The 21,467-nt window shown below is 41.8% G+C and overlaps 1 protein-coding gene across 1 annotated transcript; it reads left to right on the forward strand.

Annotated features, from left to right (window-relative positions):
* Positions 1-1,203: 1,203 nt before the first annotated feature.
* tesk2 (testis associated actin remodelling kinase 2) lies at positions 1,204-21,431 on the forward strand. Its single transcript, XM_058045985.2, has 13 exons — positions 1,204-1,649; positions 6,699-7,020; positions 7,192-7,311; positions 8,558-8,679; positions 12,667-12,715; positions 14,992-15,138; positions 15,324-15,406; positions 16,453-16,537; positions 16,633-16,716; positions 16,985-17,071; positions 17,253-17,397; positions 18,418-18,993; positions 20,490-21,431. The coding sequence occupies exons 2-13, from the start codon at positions 6,898-6,900 to the stop codon at positions 20,762-20,764; spliced, it is 1,896 nt and encodes a 631-aa protein (XP_057901968.2). The 5' UTR covers positions 1,204-1,649; positions 6,699-6,897; the 3' UTR covers positions 20,765-21,431.
* Positions 21,432-21,467: the final 36 nt, after the last annotated feature.

The following is a 21,467-nucleotide window of genomic DNA, read 5'->3' on the forward strand; positions in this document are numbered from 1 at the left end:
AATACACATACACGCACGGCCAAAGCACTGTTTTTCAAAGTATATTGTAATGTAGTGTCTTCTGTTTTTGGCCACCAGATAGCGCTACAGTCCCAAATTGGGCGGACACAAATTGCCTCGGACCTCAATATTTCCCGGGGCCCCCTAACGTTTCAAAAAGCTGTTTTTTTTCTTCAATTTAAAATACACACTGCTGTTTTAGTCTTAATTCAAATGCTAAATTAAAATGCCCATTCTTTCACAAGCATTTCGACCACTTCCCCTTCAAGGGATTCCTTCTCATGCAATAGACCAGGGGTTCCCAAACTTTACCAAAATTACCTTTTGTCCTATAAACAGTACATAGACGAAATTTTTATTTTTATTTTTATTTTTATTTTTATTTTTATTTTTATTTTTATTTTTATTTTTATTTTTATTTTTATTTTTATTTTTATTTTTATTTTTATTTTTATTTTTATTTTATTAATATTTTTTAATCGTGCAAAAATATAAATATGCAATATAACTATTTTACAATAAAAATAATTAAAAAAATAATATTTGAAACAATTAATCATATTTTTAATGACCTCTCATGGCCTACCTGCAGTACCACCACAACCCATCAGGGGGGCCCAGACCACACTTTGGCAATAGACGATTCCATACTACTGTGCAAGTGCAAATTGATTCTGGAAGATGGGAGCGAAACAAACTTGTTGTGGTAACAGAGTTACCACATTGGAGGGAAGAAGAGAAGCAAGTTTTTTAATCAAAACTACCAAAGGTGTCGACTTTTGTCACAGTCAAAACAAGCAGACACGATGACAGCAGCATCACTGCTGGTGTCAAGTGATGCTTGACACTTTTCACCACAAAGATGTGAATGTTAAAGCGGTAAACTATGCTAAATATTGCTTAATGTTCTTATCTATTACAGTAACAGTGTTGAGATAAGTCATTTGTAATAATTGCATAAAAACAATCGATTTCCCATGCTCCATGTTGTTTTGTAAATGTGCTAAAATGTGTTCACTTTCTGTGCCAATGCTATTTCTCATATTCGGTTTGTAAATGCTTGAATTCATAAGAGTAAATGTTTATGTACAGCACGTAATTGGCGTTAGAAATTGGAGAAATTGGTTGTTGCACATGTATAAAGTTTATTCATTGCCAAGTTTTCACAAAAAAAGGGGCAGACGAAGGCGTGTCTCACGATTGGCCACGCGGTCCGTCAATCTACAGTAGGCGGGGCCCGTGGCTGAGACGCACAAGGGGAAACGGCAAGAGCTGTCAAACGGCAACAATCGCCTCTGAATTATCACCGCAGGCGGAGAAAAACACTCGACATGCCTCGACAGGAGAATGTCGACGAATGAAGCTTCGGGACTGTTTTTGTACGCCGTTTTAGCCGAATATGGACAAAACTCACTGTGTGGCGTGCTGCTAGACGTTGGGCTAACGTCTATTAGCTTGAGTTTTGTTGACAAACTAGCCTAGTCAAGCTCCCCGAGCTAGCTAGCTAAGTAAACGTCGGTTTAACAAGTTATTGGAGTGATTTAACTAGTCAGCCCCCCCACGCACAAACGCCTTTTTATTATTTTTATTTTCTGAAGGTGGAAAAACGGAATACCCAGCATGAACTGATGTAGCCGAGTCGAAAGCAGGTACGTTCATCTTGTGTGTGTGTGTGTGAAAGCAAACTTAGTTTCCTGTCTGGCGTCAGACAAGAATTGAAACTTTATTCGCCTCTGTGTGGCAGCCACGGCGGCCTTAGACGTTATCTAACGGCCTCTAATTAATGAGATTTGCTCGAAAGCCCCTTTGGAAGCATTAGCCGTCTGAGGCATCTAGATAATGAGCACGGATGCTGCTGCTGACACCCCCCCCCCCCCCCCCCTCCGTGGAATGGCAGGTATGCAGGCAGCATACCTTCTTTTCAGGTTGATTGGCTGCAGATAAGCAAGTACCCTATTCACCATTTTGTTAAGGCAAAACAAACTGTCAGTAAATGTACTGCTATGTGAAGTTCCATCTATTTTCTATGCCGCTTATCCTCATTAGGGTCGCAGGGGGTATGCTGGAGCCTATCCCAGATGTCCTCGGGCGAGAGGTGGGCTACACCCTGGACTGGTCGCCAGCCAATCGCAGGGCACATATAGACAAACAACCATTCACACTCACATTCATACCTATGGACAATTTGGAGTGGCCAATTAACCTAGCATGTTTTTGGAATGTGGGAGGAAACCGCAGTACCTGGAGAAAACCCACGCATGCACGGTGTGAACATGCAAATTCCACACAGAGATACCCAAGCGTAGAATTTCCCCATCTCCTGACTGTGTGGTCAACATGCTAACCACTCGACCAGCGTGCAGCGCTATGTGAAGTTGTTATGCTTAATAAATCTGAAATAATAATGACACCAGCAAGCGAGACAAGGTTACTCAAGTTCCCCGTGGACCAAGTCCCGTTCTCCCTGAATATGTGTTCCCGGTAATAAATAAGATAAATAGCCCTGGATTATAGCATCACTTCTATTTGATTCATTGTTGACAGACTCAATTAGGGTGCGTTCATAGTTATCATTTTTGCTATGGCCAGTGTGGCATAAAAAAAAAAAATCATTTCCATCTCTATGCCTAGTGGTTAGGGTGCAGATTTCATGCATGAAGTCAAAATATATTATATACCACTGATTTTACAGCATGTGCAAAACCGGCAGGGGTACAAATTTTATAGAGGTCCATTAAAATAATAAAATAATTCATAACGGGGCTGACGCCGCCTTAGAGATGGTCTTTAAGAGATCAGGACTTGCCAACCCACCAAAGCACTGGATACGATGGCACCAAATGTGAGTGTAACCACACGATCTGCAGCAACACCCAACAGAAAGCTAAGTGAAAACCATGAATGGAACCACAAGCATAATTACAGTTAAACATATCTGGATCTTTTCAACAAAGGGGTCGTGTTCATCATTGCAGTTCGGTGGAAAGTGGAAAGGTGGTCTTCTTGCAGCATCATCACAAGGGAAAGATTTTTTCTTGTCTCTTATATAATATCTATCTTCATTACATCTTGGCTGGTAAAATTCCACCATATAAGCGAAAGTCTTACAAGTGTATGTGACCAGGAAGTCACGTTGTTTCAGAGGTGTGAGGTTGTCAGATAATGTACATGTCAAATACGCCTTGAGGCTTTCCCCAAGGATTCTTGGAAGCTGTGATGGTGGGCTGCATGGGAGGACGGATTGGCTCGCTGCTGCTTCTGCACATTTAAAAAATTATGACAATGTTTTTTTTTTTTAATTTTTATGAACCTTTTTGGGGCTGCACAGTGGTGGAGTGGTTAGCGCGCAGACCGCACAGCTGGGAGACCGGGGTTCAATTCCACCCTCGGCCATCTCTGTGTGGAGTTTGCATGTTCTCCCCATGCATGCGTGGGTTTTCTCCGGGTACTCCGGTTTCCTCCCACATTCCAAAAACATGCTAGGTTAATTGGCCACTCCAAATTATCCATAGGTATGAATGTGAGTGTGAATGGTTGTTTGTCTATATGTGCCCTGTGATTGGCTGGCGACCAGTCCAGGGTGTACCCCGCCTCTCAGACCGCTGGGATAGGCTCCAGCACCCCCGCGACCCTTGTGAGGATAAGCGGTAGAAAATGAATGAACGTTATGTTAAAATGTTGTTAGTTTTTTTTGAGGAGGGCTTTGTAGTTGAAATAGTTATGTCCCGATGACATGGATCCAGGAGGAGCTCCTTGTGAGAGTGGCAGAAATCGTGAGAAAGCCCCGGAAGAAGACGAAACACAGTTAAATGGAAAGATACACCAGCATAGTTGAAATCAAAAGTGCAGACTCACTGGGCGTTTGAAGTGTTGATGGCACAACGCCGGTTAAATACTGTGCAGAATGTGTCTCACGAAAATATGGTTTGCACCACAAATGGTGTATAGAGGGAGAATGTTGATTTTTCTTTTCAGATGCTAATTATCGTGTTGTTCAAGAGATCTGTGTAGTTTACTTCTATTGTCAACATTGTATGCTGCTCAAACACATTCGGGTCATTCTCTGTCTCTTTTCAGTGATTATGTCGCTACTACTGTACTACTCTGAATGTTTATATGCTTTATAGCAGTCTCAAACACGCGGCCCGTGGGCCAAATGTGGCCTGCAGGACACTAGTTTGAGGCCCCCGCCTTGATATGAAAGTTTAATGTTAGTGCGGCCCGCGGAAGTTTGATATGGATGCTGTATGGTATCATGTACCCAGAAAAAATTATTCCGTTTGATTAATGTTCATGTTAAATGTTAAATAACTGTTAATAGTTATCCTCCCTATCCGTGTGGAAGTGGTAAGTTTTTGGCTATTTAAGTTTAAAGGAAATAAGTGATTATTACTGATTGATTGATTTTCTTTATTCTTGATTTGTTTATTTTTCATCTTATTTTGTGTAGAAAAATAAAAAGTAAGATATTTGAGAACAGTGGAATGTTTTATCAGAGCTTTTATTGTAGAAAATTGGAACCAAAGCGAAGTTTTTTACATTTTTTTGTTTTTAATAAATGCATTTTTTTTGGGGGGGGGGAAACCTGATGCGGCCCAGTCTCACCCAGACCCAAGCTCCAGTAGCCCCCAAGTAAATTGAGTTTGAGACCCCCTACTTGAGAGACATGAGATGTTGTGTTTACAGCTTTTACTATTTGCCAGACACCAGTCATTGTTTTTGCACTATTGCTGTTTGTACTCTGGTTAAAATGGCTCTTGGCTTTTGTATCCATCTATCGCCATATCTAGACGTTATCGTTGTCATTAACCATGTATCACGAACCGTATTGTGAGATCCCCAGCCCTAAGGCGTAATTCCATTTGAATATTTAAAACACTCACAGTGGCGTTATATTGTAGCGCAGCTCCAGTGTGTCTGCCAGCTGTTTCCAATCAAGCTTATAGTGAGAGCGTAATTGCGACCTATTCTCAGCAGCAGCACTCACTACAAGCGAGCCTCCGGTCTATTCCTGCTCGCAGCTCCTGAAATTAGAGAGCAGGGCTGAGGCCTGGCACCGGCGGGCGGGTTTTGTCTCTGAAAACTAGGTGCCGTCACAGAGTAAGAAAATGAGAACGGGAAAGGCCTCTTAAAGATGTGGCAACGACGGGTGCCATGATGTCACACAAGCTCTTCAGTGTCTTTCAGGGTTCAAATGGAAGCATACAGAAATCATCTCTGTACTGTTTTTAGGTTCTGATCTTATGAGACCCCGTCTGGGCTTTGCTTTAATGAAGGCGTCTTTTCTTAATTTGATACTATTTATTTTTACACTTCTAGTGTGTCACATGCTGTAAAATACACAATAAAGACTGTCAGTTGTTAGACTGTTACACCAAACAGAACCTCCAGTACTTTTTAATGACTGACTGGCTCATTTAACTGACTTAAGAGTGCAAACATTTTCAGCTCAAGACTGAGACATTTTGTTCCTCCCGAGCAGCCAAACGTACTGAAGTACTTCATATATTTACCTAACCTGTATGTGTACTGTACATAAAGTCATGCTTAGGAAGATAACAGAGCCATTGAGATAAGTTAAAATAAAAAAAAAGAAAGACATTGTGATGGCAGATAAGTGCACAAGTGTTAGCCAAGGAGAAAGTAGCTAGCCAGTAGCTTCACGTGCCTTTTTCTGAAACAAATTATCTTTTGTGTAGTTGTACTCCATGTTTCCTTGACGGTGTTTGTTTATGAGTGACCTTTGTCTTGAAACTTCCTCTCAAGGTCACGTTGCGTCCTGTGTGGCACAAAGGTTCTAGAACAGGGGTCTCAAACACGCGGCCCGCGGGCCAAATGTGGCCCGCAGGACACTAGTTTGAGGCCCCCGCCTTGATATGAAAGTTTAATGTTAGTGCGGCCCGCGCAAGTTTGATATGGATGCTGTATGGTATCATGTACCCAGAAAAAATGATTACGTTTGTTTTAAATTCATGTTAAAGGTTAAATAACTGTTAACAGTTATCCCCCCTATCCGTGTGGAAGTGGTAAGTTTTTGGCTATTTAAGTTTAAAGGAAATAACTTGAAGGCTACCGTTTAGGTCGCTAGCTCTCTAGTTTGCGAGTTAGCATGTGTCTCAAGACCCTGCAGTTGCGCAATATGTTGTAAATAAAAAGAGTATAAATGTGACTATAGTCGTGTTTTGTCATGTCTACAGGGCTCTAATAATGCTTTGTTCATTTTAATCTGAAAAAAATAATTTGTCTACCCACCAACTATATGTGGTTTCTTAAGTTTTTATTATTTGTAGTTTTATTATTATTATTATATTTATTTATTACTGATTGATTGATTTTCTTTATTATTGATTTGTTTATTTATTTTGCATCTTATTTTGTGCAGAAAAATAAAAAATAAGATATTTGAGAACAGTGGAATGTTTTATCAGAGCTTTTATTGTAGAAAATCGGAACCAAAGCACTGAAAAAGTTTGTATATTTTTCTGTTTTTAATAAATACGTTTTTTTTTTTTTTGGGAAAACCTGATGTGGCCCAGTCTCACCCAGACCCTAGCTCCAGTGGCCCCCAAGTAAATTGAGTTTGAGACCCCTGTTCTAGAAGGTTCTAATCTCCTGACGATCAGCGTTCTTTAGCAATGCTAGTAAGAAAAGGACTCCTTGCTTGACTGATTTATCTCCATGTGTTTATGCCCATTCAGGATTGCACCGGCTCACAACCTCCAACCAACATGTGAGAGCCCCCTTCCACATATGCTTCCTGCCGGACCTGCACCCTCCCGCTGAGCCCTCCACCTTTCTGCCCCAACCCTGTGCTCTTGTCATGTGGACAATAACATACAGAAAAAGACTCCTGCTACCCTCACTGGTGTCGCCATCTTTATTGCCATCCTCAACGCCATGGAGCGGAATAAACGAAACTCCATCGCTGGGTTCCCCACGCGGCCTGAACGCTTTGCTGAGGATAGAGACAGCCTTGGCGGCGTAGGTGTGTGTGAGATGGGCATGGGGCAGCCATCACAGGTCAGTTTATCATGCAATGTTCTTAGAAAAGACGTAAGGCATGATAGTCAATGATATGTGATGATAATGATGCCTAACTGATCATTGTGAGCCATCCATAGAAGCATCCACCGCTTAGAATTCTAATGGCGTCATCCGCTAACTTGCACGTTCTGTGGCGTTCACCCCCAGGTGGGCAGGGTGTGCCCGTCCTCCTACCGAGCCCTCATCAGTGCCTTCTCCTGCCTTACGCGCCTGGACGACTTCACCTGCGAGTGGATCGGCTCAGGCTTCTTCTCTGACGTCTACAAGGTGGCTCACTTGATCCTACTCCGCTTCTTCCTGCTTCTCTTATTGAACAATCCGGTTAGGCCGTTAGACTTGATTCTTAGATTCAAAGCCATGTAGATGTGTCTCTTTGGTGCTCCCCTGACATTTTGAGGCCAAGTTGGACACCAATCACTTGACAGACTTCACGTCACAGGATGGAGGTCATACATGCATGCAGAATTTATGCCTCTCCATCAACAAGCACCTACTCCTTCTCGTAGGGGGAACAAAAAGAAACATTGAACAGGCTTTGAAATAACGGCAAGGAGGCTTTGGAGATTTGAGGGTGCATGATGCAGATGAACAGATTTTCAGAAGGTGTGATGTGAAGGTACCAGGACAGAGATGAGGAATACTTGGTGTTGAATCACAAGCCCTCATTTAACTGCAGGATGATGGAGAAGATGGGGGATGTGAAGAGTGTTGAAGGAAGGGGGGTGGGGGCCTTCTGAGGAGTGACCATCTGTCGTTCCTGCTGTCCTGTTGTGCCCCCAGCCCCCCCACCACCCCAACTCACGCCATCCCACCTTCTTTGCACTTGAGCCGGGCACTTCATAATGCATGATTACAGTCTGAAGTAAAGCTTATCATTTGTGACACAACATGAGGTCCTTTCCTCAGATTTACATACTGAAAGATGCTCTTTAAATAACGACTATAGGATGATAATGCATCATAACAATCATCATAGCAATCTTAAGATGCTCCCCCCCCGACCCCCAGTAACTTTGAGAAGCAGTGGATGGTCAAATGCAATGGCGCACTGAAAAAAAAACACTACCACCATGATCTACAGCCATGGTCAACAGCATTGGCATGGCTATATAAATTGGTTGTCTTCTTTGTAATCAAAATTATTGAAAATATATTTAATCGCCCGATTGTGACTACCCATGTGATACGGTCACTAGGTAGCCTCTCCTCTCATGAAGCGCTCGCCTGCTGGTAACTTTTATGATGTTGCGTAATGCTTAGATTGCGGGATATGTTGTGTACACCTCAGCCTGAGGGGAGGGGGTTATGTCACTGTTGCCTAACAGCTAGATGGAAACTAAAAAATCCCGATAATGGCAAATTGATCACACAGCTCTGCTTTGACCGGCCGACCGACCTTTCAAATTTTACTTACTGTTTTTCATTTCCCACTGCACAAGCCTCTTTATATATGCGTAATGTGTAATTATCAGGGTGTCCTGTTAATTATTACTGTTTATTAATGGCTTTGCAGGTGTGTCATAGAGCGTCGGACCAGGTGATGGCACTCAAGATGAACAAGCTGAGCAGCAACAGAGCCAACATGCTGCGAGAAGTCCAGCTCATGAATCGCCTCTCGCATCCCAACATACTCCGGTAGGTCCACTCGCACAGTACATGTAGTGGAAATTCAGTGGAACCAGCATGTGCCAACAGTCTATCTGTGTCAAACAAATTTTCAAGTCCCGGTCCACCGTCTTCATTTCACTTGAAAGTGATCATAAAATGGAGTTTATGTCAACGTGTTGTAGTATTGTTAACTTCTTTATTATCTCTAATCAGCGTCAAATCACAACAGAAACATAACTACTGTAGCATAGCATTAAAATGTACATGGTGACTTCCTGTTCAGTGCAAAGTAAGTGTTTTAAGGCATGGCTGTATTAACCAAGATTCTCTCACAGCAGCATGTATTGTAAGACGCAACCAAATTGCCGCAGCAGCATATAAAGTAATAAATGAGGACTAGTATCTTAATTCAAAACTCCTTAATTATTGCTCTTTCTTCTTATGTAAATGTGCAAGTAATGGCAGGGCTCTACATTAAAAACAAAAATTACTTGCCCATGGGGAATCCTTAAGGTGAGAACTACTTGCCCGAATATGCTGATAATTCATCAGATAAGAGTACTGATGCATTGTATTTGGAGGAATGTCTTAAACATATGTTAACATGGCATGCCATACTACCTTACATATCGTAGTCGTAGTAAGCAGTGATATTTATAAGTTGTGCACCACAATGAAACATTATTGAATAGACACATTTGTGTACTAGTAAAGTGTTTTTAATCCAGAAAAAAATGCTCAATGGTCAAACAATTTGTGAAGCAAAGGTGAGAAAAATGGAAGCGCTAGATTTTGTAGCTTGTGCAAAATCAGCACTTGGTATTGGATCTAATCGGTGGTGTTTCATTGTGACCACTTCAAATTGTCACAGCAATGTGATTCACTCACCTGTGCCATCATTTGATTTGCTGCCGCTAATAAAATACTTGTTTAGGAGGCACTGGTTCATCACTTTTTGCTGTTTTCCTTCACAAGTTGTTGAACAATTAGACCATGTTGGCAGGGACGCCATGATAGATGTTTTCCTAGTCAAACCATCGCTGATTGGTTGATCGCCAACAAGAACGGGTGTGGGTAAAACGCGGACTGTGGACTACGGACTGCGGTCTAAATAAACGATTATGATTGGTCCATTTCAAGATTTGCAAGGATTGTTTTGCAAATTACCACTGGAATTACACAGTCCGTGTTTTACAAACACCCAAGAAGAATCACTTTAAAAAAAACTCTTGGCAGTATGGCATGCCAAAGTGCACTTGCCCGACGGGAATATCACTGATTGGATTTACTTGCCCCAATTTTGTTTTAACTTGCCGCAGGCCATTGGTACATCGTTATTGTCGAGCCCTGAATGGCTAGTTTTGGTTTCAATTTCAGTTTTGTCGACAAGCACCTATGTTGATGGCAGTCAGACATTGCAAGGGGCGTCGACATAAGCGAGTTCTGCTGTAATAATGCAAAACAAGAAGCAAAGATATGGTGACAAAAATAAAACCAAAGCAGAGGGACGCTGGTTATTGAATGCCTCATGTATTCTCAAAATTAGTAATATATGATTATTTGTCTGGTTGATGATGGTGTCGGCAGCAAACTGTGTCAAACATCGCGTCCGCAACGTCGTTTCTAAGCTGCCAGCTCGTGTTACAGTCTGCAGCCGATGCCTGCAGGCCAAAAGCGATTGAGGAGGCCTCGTTCTGTCGTAAGAACGCATGCCTCAACGCTCTTGCTTGAAGAATGTGGTCAAGGATTTGTTCCACAAACACGCTGATCTTCCAACTCCACCGGGAACATAATCAGTAGCAATGGCTGCCTTTGAAGTCCTCAGACTCAGATGCTGATTGGCTCTTACACCCAAAGCACCACTTTTATTAATAGATTGCTCTATGACCTATGACATCCTTTTCAAATGAAAATATTAAGTTATTGACTGAGCTCTTTATATGTTTTAAAAAGTTAGCACTGCATCACATGATCTTCTATTTGTCTTTTTATCAACTTGACAGAGGCAAAATATGTTGTAAATACATCAATCATCACTTTCATGCTCCGGGGTGTTTTTTTGCAGCCTGCAGTGGGCTTGTGTACGCGTGGTGTGCATGCATGCATAAATGTGTATCCTTTACAAAGCCATCTTTGTGGCGCACACCTCCTGTAGCAGGGGGTGTTTCGCTGTGTTGTCAGCAACACTGAAGGGGGGGCATTGTTTGCTCAAATCCAAACAAGTTGGCCTTTTCTCTGTGAGTGGGAGACCCTCCATGACTCGACGCAACGCCGCTTACTCGCATATTGGGATGTTTTCCAACCTTGGAAATGTAACATGATGCCAGTGCAAGGAGGGAGCTAGATAGTGTTTGTTGGGGCACTCAGACGCACCAGGTGGGACGAAAAATGGAAGCAATGTAGCAAGGTATTACGATGCTCCAGGAAGTATCATTGGGGGGTGGGGGCTACTTGTTTGGTCTTGTCTGATGGAATTTCCACTGTGATTCCTACTTTCTTTGTTTACAAGCAGGGCACAGGAGAGTTTTGGTTCATGTATGTTGTCATGTGAGGAGATGTTTACATCGTGGAGACATGTAAGAGTGTTGAAGATGCTGTGATTTAAGAGCAACAATTACCTTTTATGTCTACTTATCATTGACCATAGTTTCTCAAAGTAGTGGAACAGTGGCTTAAAGTGCTCGTGATATCCACATTTTTTGTCATACTTGACATAGAGGTAGTGGAGAACTACAAATTCCTGTGTGTTCACCTGAACAATAAACTGGACTGGACTGGAATTGAACTCGGGTCTCCTAGCTGTGACGCCTGCGTGCTAACCACTCCATTGCTGTGCAGCCCCTCTTTATTTTATTATCTTGTCATTATTTATTTACTAGTTTTATTACACATCAACTGAATTCTTTCAAGCCTTTTCGTTTTTTGTGTCAATTTTTTTTTAATATTTCATCAAAACAATTTTTTAAAAAATGCAAAATTTCATTTCGCTGAAAATAATTGAAATTATTAATTAAAATTAATAATTAATTAAAAATAAGTTTATTTTTGTAGTCAATGCTTGGTTGAGTCTTTTGCACGAATCACTGCTTTAAAAACCTCTGCTAACTAAAAAGAACACTGAAAGCCATATTTTGTTATAATTGTTTTGTTGCCATCTATCGCATCCATCACCAAAGTCCTGAGACAGACTGATGAATCTGGTTCTTGGGATATGGAATGTCATGTCTCTGTTGAGAGGTTGAGACATTCCAACATAGTCAGACTCACCTCAACCCACCGTTTGGGTTCTGAAAGTAAACTCACCCTCTCGAGTTTACTGGATGTTGTTCTACTCTGGAGTTACTAGTGTGGGTTTATTAATTAGCTTGCATTAGTTGCAGTTGTCCCTGGTGAATGAGAATGGTCTTTCTCTTGTATAGTGCTCTTCCACCTACAAGACCCTCAAAGCACATTAGCACGTTAGCTCATTTACCTACTGATGACGAAGCATCAGGAGTATCTTGCCCAAGGATTGGAAATGATCACAGGCAGACAGAGGATCGAACCCTGCTTGGGAGAATGGTTTGTTGAGAGAGAGAATGATAGGATCATTTCCCTCCTCCTTTAGGTTGGGGAAAGGGTCCCGACCGTCATTCGTGTGTACATGCCAAATGGCAGGTTAGAGTAGTCAATGACAACACAACAGAACGCACAAAATGCATTTTTTTAATGAAACTTTTTCATCTAAACCTACATTGCCTTGTGTGAAAAAGTGATATGGATTTTTTATTTTTTTGGTAAGTTTGGATTTTTCTTTTCTCCCAATTGTCACATTTAATTGACACAAATGAAAAAAAATGAGAAATCAGAAATCAGAAAAAATTTGCACACCACTATAGCTCCAAATGGTGATTACCGAAAATCATGATCAAAAAATGGGAAAAATGATTAATCTGATTACAAAAAGTCATCACCGGACAGCTTTAGTTTTATTATGAGGTAAACTTCATTTAAACACCACTTTTACTGTTGCAGGTTCAAGGGAGTGTGTGTGCATGAGGGCCAGCTGCACGCCTTGACAGAGGTAAGACGTTCCCTTTTTTTAGATTCTAGTTTTTGTACGAGGTGAACAACATGGCAGCAAACCATCTTGCTGCTGCAGAAATAAAAATGAACCTCAGTCCTCCTCGGCACAACTTTGCCGCGAGGAGGAATGCGATGCAGCCAGTGAACGTGGTTCACTTTACCATTTGGCCATTAAAGCTCTGAAGGTTATTTAGCACTGAAACGTTTGCACCCAAAATAGACATAATTAAATATCTTACATAATGTGCCTCCTACTCTTTTTTTTTCTGCAGCCTTTTCTAGGTACTCAAAAACAGAATTTACACTCATTAGATACTTGATTCAGGACACCCTTTAATATTGGCATTGGTTGATGTCAGAAAACACGGCCTATATTTAACACGCGCACACGTGTGTGAATGGCATCATTGGTGGGGACACATTGCGGTGGGTCTGGCTGTGTAAACAGATCCTGTTGTGTTACGTCACAACCAAACTGGACTCAAGTGGCGACCTCATGCTGTTTTGCTGTTTTGTCATCTGACCCCCAAATACACCAGGAAGGAAAGGGGTGGGGGTTAGAGTGGGCTCCCTTGAAGAGTGGCCTGTGTATAAAGCAGGGGTCTCAAACTCAATTTACCTGGGGGCCACTGGATCTAGGGTCTGGGCAAGGCTGGGCCGCATCAGGTTTTCCAAAAAAAAAAACAAAAAAAACGCATTTATTAAAAACAGAAAAATATACAAACTTTTTCAGTGCTTTGGTTCCGATTTTCTACAATAAAAGCTCTGATAAATCATTCCACTGTTCTCAAATATCTTAATTTTTATTTTTCTGCACAGAATAAGATGAAAAATAAATAAACAAATCAAGAATAAAGAAAATCAATCAATCAGTAATAAATAAATATAATAATAATAATAAAACAAATAATAAAAACTTAAGAAACCACATATAGTTGGTGGGTAGACAAATTATTTTTTTCAGATTAAAATGAACAAAGCATTATTAGAGCCCTGTAGACATGACAAAACACGACTATAGTCACATTTATACTCTTTTTATTTACAACATATTGCGCAACTGCAGGGTCTTGAGACACATGCTAACTAGAGAGCTAGCGACCTAAACGGTAGCCTTCAAGTTATTTCCTTTAAACTTAAATAGCCAAAAACTTACCACTTCCACACGGATAGGGAGGATAACTATTAACAGTTATTTAACCTTTGAACATGAACATTAATCAAACTTAATAATTTTTCTGGGTACATGATACCATACAGCATCCATATCAAACTTGCGCGGGCCGCACTAACATTAAACTTTCATATCACCACATTTAGCCGCATGTTTGAGACCCCTGGTATAAAGTGACATTTTGAAAAACTCTAGCCAAGTCTCCGTTGTTGTTATTGTGCCTCATTCTTTGGGCTTCTGATTGACTAAAATCCAAATCCCCACTAACAGTAATTCACAAGCAATTGGAGGATTACAAAGCTGCTAGCAAACAATGCTGCGTTGTTTCCTTGCTTAATCGTACACACACAGTTCCATGCAGTAGTTGTCCTATGTGAGAAGGCCAGTGTTGTGCTGCAACACCTCCTGGCATTGGCCTCTTATGTGGTCTACTTATAGCATAAAGTGTTGCATTAGTATTTGTAGGAGACCTTTATACTGTTTATGAGGGATTCTTAATATTTTGTGCTAGCTATGATCAGCAGCGATAAATTAACAGACAAAGTCCTCAATGTATTTTTTTCCTTTGTCTTAGCATCCATCGCACTTTAGCTGTTGTTAATCTGACTAGAGAACATTGACTATAGTAGCACTGTGGTGTTTTACACGATGCTGTCATGGCACTGAATTGATTTCCCGGTGTGTCATTTAACAGCCATCAGCCTCTCGTGGCCTAATTCTGCGCCTGATCACCAACTTAAACCCAGGTCTTGATCCCATCTCAGCTCTGTTCAGTTAACCACCGGTCTTCCGTGACATGGTCACACTGGATTAGCGCATCTTTGTGTATTTGCAAGCAGTGCGGTCACGCAAGTTATCTTGGTCCAGAGCCGGCAGAGGCAAAGACACCCGTCGCTCAGTCAGCAAAGAGTAAAAATGTTGTTGAATCAAGCCAAGAGTGTCCAAGATAAGCTTTTAATCTGAAACAAAACCTAATTATTTCTACTGCCTGCATTATTTAGCAAATGTTTCCTTGACAGCTGCATTTAGCTTTGAATTATTGAATGCATTTCATTTGTTCTATATGTACAATGATGTTTATTTTGTGTTGGCTTGGCTAGTACATTAATGGTGGCAACTTGGAGCAGCTTCTGGACAGCAACAAGCACCTGAGCTGGCCAGCCAGGGTCAAACTGGGCAGCGACATTGCCAGCGGTCTGGCCTACCTGCACGCCAAAGGCATCTTCCACCGGGACCTCACCTCTAAGGTGGGTGCGCTCCCCTCAACACATTGGTAGGCTATATGGCCAAACACTGCCCCCTGTCGACGTAATCGAACACAGCAAGGCATGGATGTGAAGCGCTTATGACATGCACACAACCAAACCAGTAGGTTGCAAGTAGTAATGATGATGATGATGATGGTAATAGCAATGGTCTCCTCTCTCCACAGAATTGCTTGATCAAATGTGACGACAACAGCTACACAGCAGTGGTGGGAGACTTCGGCTTGGCCGAGAAGATCCCTGCTAATCTGTAAGTGCTCCCCTTCACTTACACCTTGAGTTAGCAACCACAACGCTCGTTTTGATTGAATAAAGCACAGAAACATAATGTGCTTTTACATCAGAGCAAACAAAAGGCACAAGGAAAACATTGTTCAATCAACATGTCTGACAGCATTGGTTTTAGCTGACACCACACTCTTATTGAAATAAAAAAGGCACATGCTGACACCCCACCATTAAGCCCCAAATCTAATTTCTTACTAGTTAATCCCTTTTTGATTATGTGCTGTAAGAGCCTTGTTAGGCTCATGCAGGATTTACCAAGACACTCATAGAAAGAAAAAAGGGTTGTTTTGTTCACTAAATGTGTGTAAACTGTTTATGTATATATATTTTTTAAATATATACTAAAATAACAAATGGGGGAGGGGTACTCCTTCAAGGTTGGCAGGTGTGTGTATGTAAGTATAAAGGAGGGGGCTGTGTCCGGAATAAATGTATATAAAGGATAGGTGTTGTCTTCACTAATATACAGTATGTATGATGTGTGTGGGTGTATGTATATACCTATGTATCGTATATACACACACACACACACACACACACTGTCATTTGGCCTTTTAAAAATAGAATAAAATCAAAATGGCCCCAGCAGCGGAGTGGAGAGGAGTATCTGTAACATTTCTTCAAGGTCTGCATATGTCCTCACTTAATGTGTGTAATGTATGGGGGATCAATTTCATCATCATATTTATAGAGCTGTAATGATGACAGACCACTGATGTTTTTTTTAAAAAAAAGGGGGGGGGGTGTAGTTAATGTGCAGCATTGCTAATAATTAGAGGCAGGATAGGAAAGCAAGGGAGTGAAAAGTGCAAATCCTTTGTTTATAACTCTACACAATGCGTCACTCAGAAGCACACAGACCTTCTCCAAGCATCCTTCATAGATACTCTCCTCATGTACTAATATATATTTAGTCATTATGTGTGGAGAGCATCCTTCTAAGATAATGTTTTGTCATGAAGGGGTATTGAAAAAACCAAAATGATGTTTTATCTTGTCTTAACGCAGCACGGAGCGAGAGAAGCTTTCGGTGGTTGGTTCTCCTTTTTGGATGGCTCCTGAGGTTCTGAGAGACGAACCTTACAATGAGAAGGTGAGCCATTATTGTGTCCACTACGTATTCACTGAGGAACTAAGCTAGAAGATGCAGTATGACTCTTTGGACCTCATCTCTGTTGTCTCTCTCAGGCTGATGTCTTCTCTTATGGCATCATCCTGTGTGAGATCATTGCCAGGATCCAGGCTGATCCAGATTTTCTCCCCCGCACCGAGGTGAGCACACACCCACACAAGGAATAACAAACCTAGGAGTGTCTGTCTCACTTGAGCAAAAAATGTGATTTTGAAAACGTGACCTTGTTGTTCCGCTCCAGTCCAGTAGGTGGCAGCACTGCTCACTAGGGTTTAGTAGAAAGTAAATGATTTGATGTCATAGCAGAAAGGATGATATTGAAAATAACCAAACTAACCATAGATTGGATGAACATGAATTGACTTGATTGTTATATTTTCAAATCTGCCCTTTTGTGCCATCGAGCAGAACTTCGGCCTGGACTACCACACCTTCCAGCACATGGTTGGTGACTGTCCACCTGACTTTCTCCAGCTGGCTTTCAACTGCTGCAACGTGAGTCCACTCTGTCTCCTCTTGTTTTTCTTAAATGAAGTCATCACATCAAAACAACAATGGAGTTGATCAGACCCTAATGATAAATTGATTTATCATCACTTCCTGTATCGGGTAGTCAAATGTCCCTTTTGGTGATCTCTACGTGAAAGACATTTTTTTTGTCTTTGTTGTCATCCAGATGGACCCCACCCTCCGTCCCTCCTTCCCAGACATTGTGCGGCACCTGGACAAGATTCTGGCACACCTCAAGGTGGGAGACGTGGAGCACCCGTGCCCCCCCTCGCTGGGAGGAGAAGGCGTTAACAAGACAAATGCCACCAAAGGTAACGTTTGCATTGGTTTATTCACTAAATTATCAGATATGGTACATTTTGGTGTCCATACTTTTGAATATTAACATTTCTCATATATATGGGATTTAAAATACATCGCTAATACGGATTTTAGTCAACACTATGTATGTTTAAGCAAAATTGATGTGTATTTGGCCTGAATTAAGCAGCCCCAAAGCATCTCCATGCATCTAGGGTCCTTGGTACACTTACTTACCACCATATAGTGTGTGCTTTTTATATGTCAGTGAATTAAAAAGGTTAAGGAGGATATAGTCGCGATTGTAAACATTCATTTTGGCAGATTTTGGCACACACAGACACGATGTAGGACTTGTTGAATGTTGAATGGCGAGCCCTCTTATACCTCCAAGCCTTTGTATGAGCTGCAGTACATTACATAGCTATGATCTCCTGAAAATGTTGAAGATGTTCAGTAGGGATGTCACAAGACACTCGTCATGAGACGAGACGATAGACGAGATTGGATTTTAGCATTACTTTTTACTTTTTAAGTACAATGAAAAAATAAAAAATGTCAATATATTGCAATGTACTACTACGTCACACTCTGTGTATGCTAGTGACCCCGGACTCTGTTCATGTCGTTTTATGAAACAAACACGGCATGGTGCTGAAACCTCTTCCTGCCTGTTTGGAGGCAAGAGATGACGAAAACAGATACAGATGAATATGGCAGCATATTGAGGCTGGAAAATGTAGTTAATTTTTTATTTATTGTGATTAATTTGATTTATTATGGTCCCATATCTAGTGTCCATGGGACTGTTTTTTTTTTTCTCAACGAGAACTCCTAATCTTCAGACTAATGAAAACAAACCATTAATTGCGTCCTACTATGGCTGCAACTATGGCGTTAGCAAAGATCAGTATGAACCAATCACAAACGGTTAGTGCTTTGGTCCACAACCTATCAGCAAAGGCGTTTGTGTTTGACCGTCCATGTCATTGCAATCTAAAACTACTGAACATTCTGTGTCCAAATCCAAGGTGAGAAGATTCAGGGCCTGAAGCGACTCAATCCCCTCATGTTCCACGACGACAAAATTCCCCCAAAATCTCCCCGCCCGCGCCGAAACATCTGGCTCAGCCGCAGCCAGTCAGATATCTTCTCCTGCAAAATGGGAAGGAAAGTGAACGTCCAGGACCCATATTATGAGCCGCCACCTTCCCAAAGAGCCCCCAGGGCCCGCAAGGTCAACCCCTTCACAGCGCGAGAGGACCTGTGCGGGGGCAAGATCAAGTTCTTTGATGTGCCCAGCAAGTCGGTCTTTTCGCTGGTCTTTGACCTGCATTCACCCCCCGGTAGCGCCTTCACCAGCCAGCCCCTTGCGCACACCACTGCCGGGCCCCCACAGGGGGCGTCGTACTACTGGCAGCAGTTGCCAGGGCGACAGTGTCACTCCTTGCCGGTGTCACCCCAACTGCCTCGCACAGAGTTCCTAGACGCTGCCTCGGCTGCCCACAACAGCAGCAACGTAGCAGCCCCCTGCAGCAACGTATCGGCCCCCTGCAGCAACGTACCGGCCCCCTGCAGCGCACACCAGCTGAACTCCACCATGTCGTGTAAGTGAAGCATTATGCATAAACTACACTGCACCCCCACAGACTTTAGTCATTTGTGCATGAATCAGCCAACGGTCTGTGTTGTTCAACAAAAACATGTCGTGTGTCCAGTTTTAAGATAGCGATGCTATACAGGGGTCTCCAACAAGTAGCTGGTAAGCTAGCAGTAGCTCCCCAGTTGATGTTGATGAGTAGTTCACCCAAGAATATCTGCTTCACATCTTAGTGTTCTATTCAAACATGACGCCTGTATTTAATGAAGTAAAGTACCATTTAAATGTTGGCCGTCATGTAAAACACTAATAGCTCACCTCTCCTTTCTTTTTTCGAAGTAGCTTGAATAGTGCTGGAAGTATACCTACACCATCATAACCTTGGACTTTTATAGCGCTTATACAGGACGGAACTTAAAAAAAAGGCATATACATATATATACATACATATATACATATACATATACATTGTTTACATACATATACGGCGTCTAACGTTAAATAAGTTAATAAACGTTACTCACGTTTATAGACGCACAATGCTATACATAGCATCAAGCCACAAAGTCCGTGTGGACACGTCAACGCCCGGAGCCAAACAGTTACCGTGACATCAACTCCCGAAGCTAGCAGCTACCGTGACGGGTTCAGGTACCCGACCAGCGTAGTCATTCCGAGTCACGCCCGCACAAGTCAGCCTGAAATGAACCAGAACAGAACAAGGAGTCTTTTGTACAATTATTTTTTTTTGCACTGTTTCAGATCAAACAAATGTATATATTAGTCAATGACAAGACAACTGAACACAAAATGCAGTTTTTGAATCGTTTTTAAAAGAAACCTTTTATTACGGAAGAAAAATATCCAAAACAAAGTGTCCATAAACCTAAGTTTGGCCACCGTTAGCAGCAACAACCGCTATCAAGCATGTGTGTTAACTTGCAGTATGTAATGAGTATGCAGTATATATACAGTATTATTGTGTGTGTATTAAAAAAAGGTCTTTCATCAACTTTAAAGGCTATTTCACATAAAGGGAAATTGTGTTTCTTCTTAGTGAGCTCAAAGGAAAACTGCACTTATTTGGAATTCTGCATGTCGTCCACAATCCTTATGCAAAACATGACCACACGTCTTATAACACACAGGAAAGACAAAAAGAGACAAAAAATTTCCAACGCATTGCCGTGTCGTTCCTTCCCGGGACATAGAATGCAACACAATGTGATCAGTGGCATTACGTCATCAATTGTATGATAGAAGCAGTGCAAGGGTTTATGGGAATTGGTGTAGTTGTCACACAGCCCTGGTGGCATCCATATATAGTACTGGCACACAGAATGTTCTTTAAGGTGACATTTGTTGCAGGCTATGAGAAGCGGAACAGTATTTTGCACCGCGGTCTTGAATGTTCCAGTCAACAGGTGCAATAAAATGGAGTCAGCATACAATAATGTGTACAGAAAGCACCAACCAGTAACCAAAGTCCTACCTTCCACACAGCGGCCTCCTGCTGGTCCGACGCAGGCCTGGTGGGACACGAAGCCCGGCAGACGGTGGTGCTGAGCGGCTGGGCCAAGAAGTACGTGGTGGTGGAGATCCCGCCCTACTGCAGGCCAGAGGCGGGCGAGGAGGACGATTGCTGGACAAGGGAAGGCGATGATGACGTGTTTGGGCAGAGCTGGTCTCCGTCAGTCGCCGCTGGGGAGGCCATGGACTGCTCCAGCATCTTGGAGGACCAAAACGCACAAAACTACGTCACGCCACCCAGGGACTGAGGGGGACTCCTCTGGACTTGGTACAGAAAGCAAGTGTGTTGAAAAGTTGTATAATTCCAAGAATACACATGAAACCCTCAAGCTAATAAGGTTGGTATTTATTCATATTATGGGATGACTTTGATTGTAGTTTTTTTTCCTTGTAGAAACCTTTTAAGGCAATTTTGTTGCTTTGGTTTTCATCTTTCCAAATCTTTGATTTCACCTTGATCCTTTACATTTTTCATCATCGATGCTAACGTTGATTTAAAAGCCGTGCGGGTTTGGCGTGCGCAGCTTGATGCAGTTCCATATTTTTACCAGCCGTCACATGGTGTCTTCTTTCAGAACCGATATTCAATCTCACTTTTTTTTTTTTTTACAACTAAAACAGCCGTCACAGCGTTTGTATAAAAGCGATTAAGAGATTAGTTTTTCGCAATAGGAACTAAAATGCACTATTTTTGTGATCCTTGTGAACTTTTCTATGCAAAAACATTTTCACACTGTTGAGCGGAATTAAGGAGGTGATATTTATGTTTTAAAAAAAAAAAAAAGTCTTACCTTCTGTGTATATTTGTTTAAAAAGGTTGTTGACTACAGACTGAGACGTTTTGTTTTTGTTTTGTTTGAAATAACAAAGCTTTTCTCTGAGTTCTTTTCCGCTCAATAAAACAAAAAACCTTCACATGGACTGACTTTGAAGTTGCTTCAAACCTCAGCT

This window comes from Doryrhamphus excisus, linkage group LG11, assembly GCF_037039965.1.
Source record: "Doryrhamphus excisus strain RoL-2023G ecotype Guam linkage group LG11, RoL_Dexc_Guam_v1.1, whole genome shotgun sequence".
NCBI lineage: Eukaryota > Metazoa > Chordata > Actinopteri > Syngnathiformes > Syngnathidae > Doryrhamphus > Doryrhamphus excisus.

Excerpts from the sequence above, each read along its gene's own strand:
- tesk2 (XM_058045985.2), top strand. The coding sequence starts at position 6,898 with ATGGAGCGGAATAAACGAAACTCCATCGCTGGGTTCCCCACGCGGCCT. Across the intron at positions 15,139-15,323 it reads ACCGGGACCTCACCTCTAAG|AATTGCTTGATCAAATGTGA; the intron begins GTGGGTGCGCTC and ends CTCTCTCCACAG. Across the intron at positions 18,994-20,489 it reads GCTGAACTCCACCATGTCGT|CGGCCTCCTGCTGGTCCGAC; the intron begins GTAAGTGAAGCA and ends CCTTCCACACAG.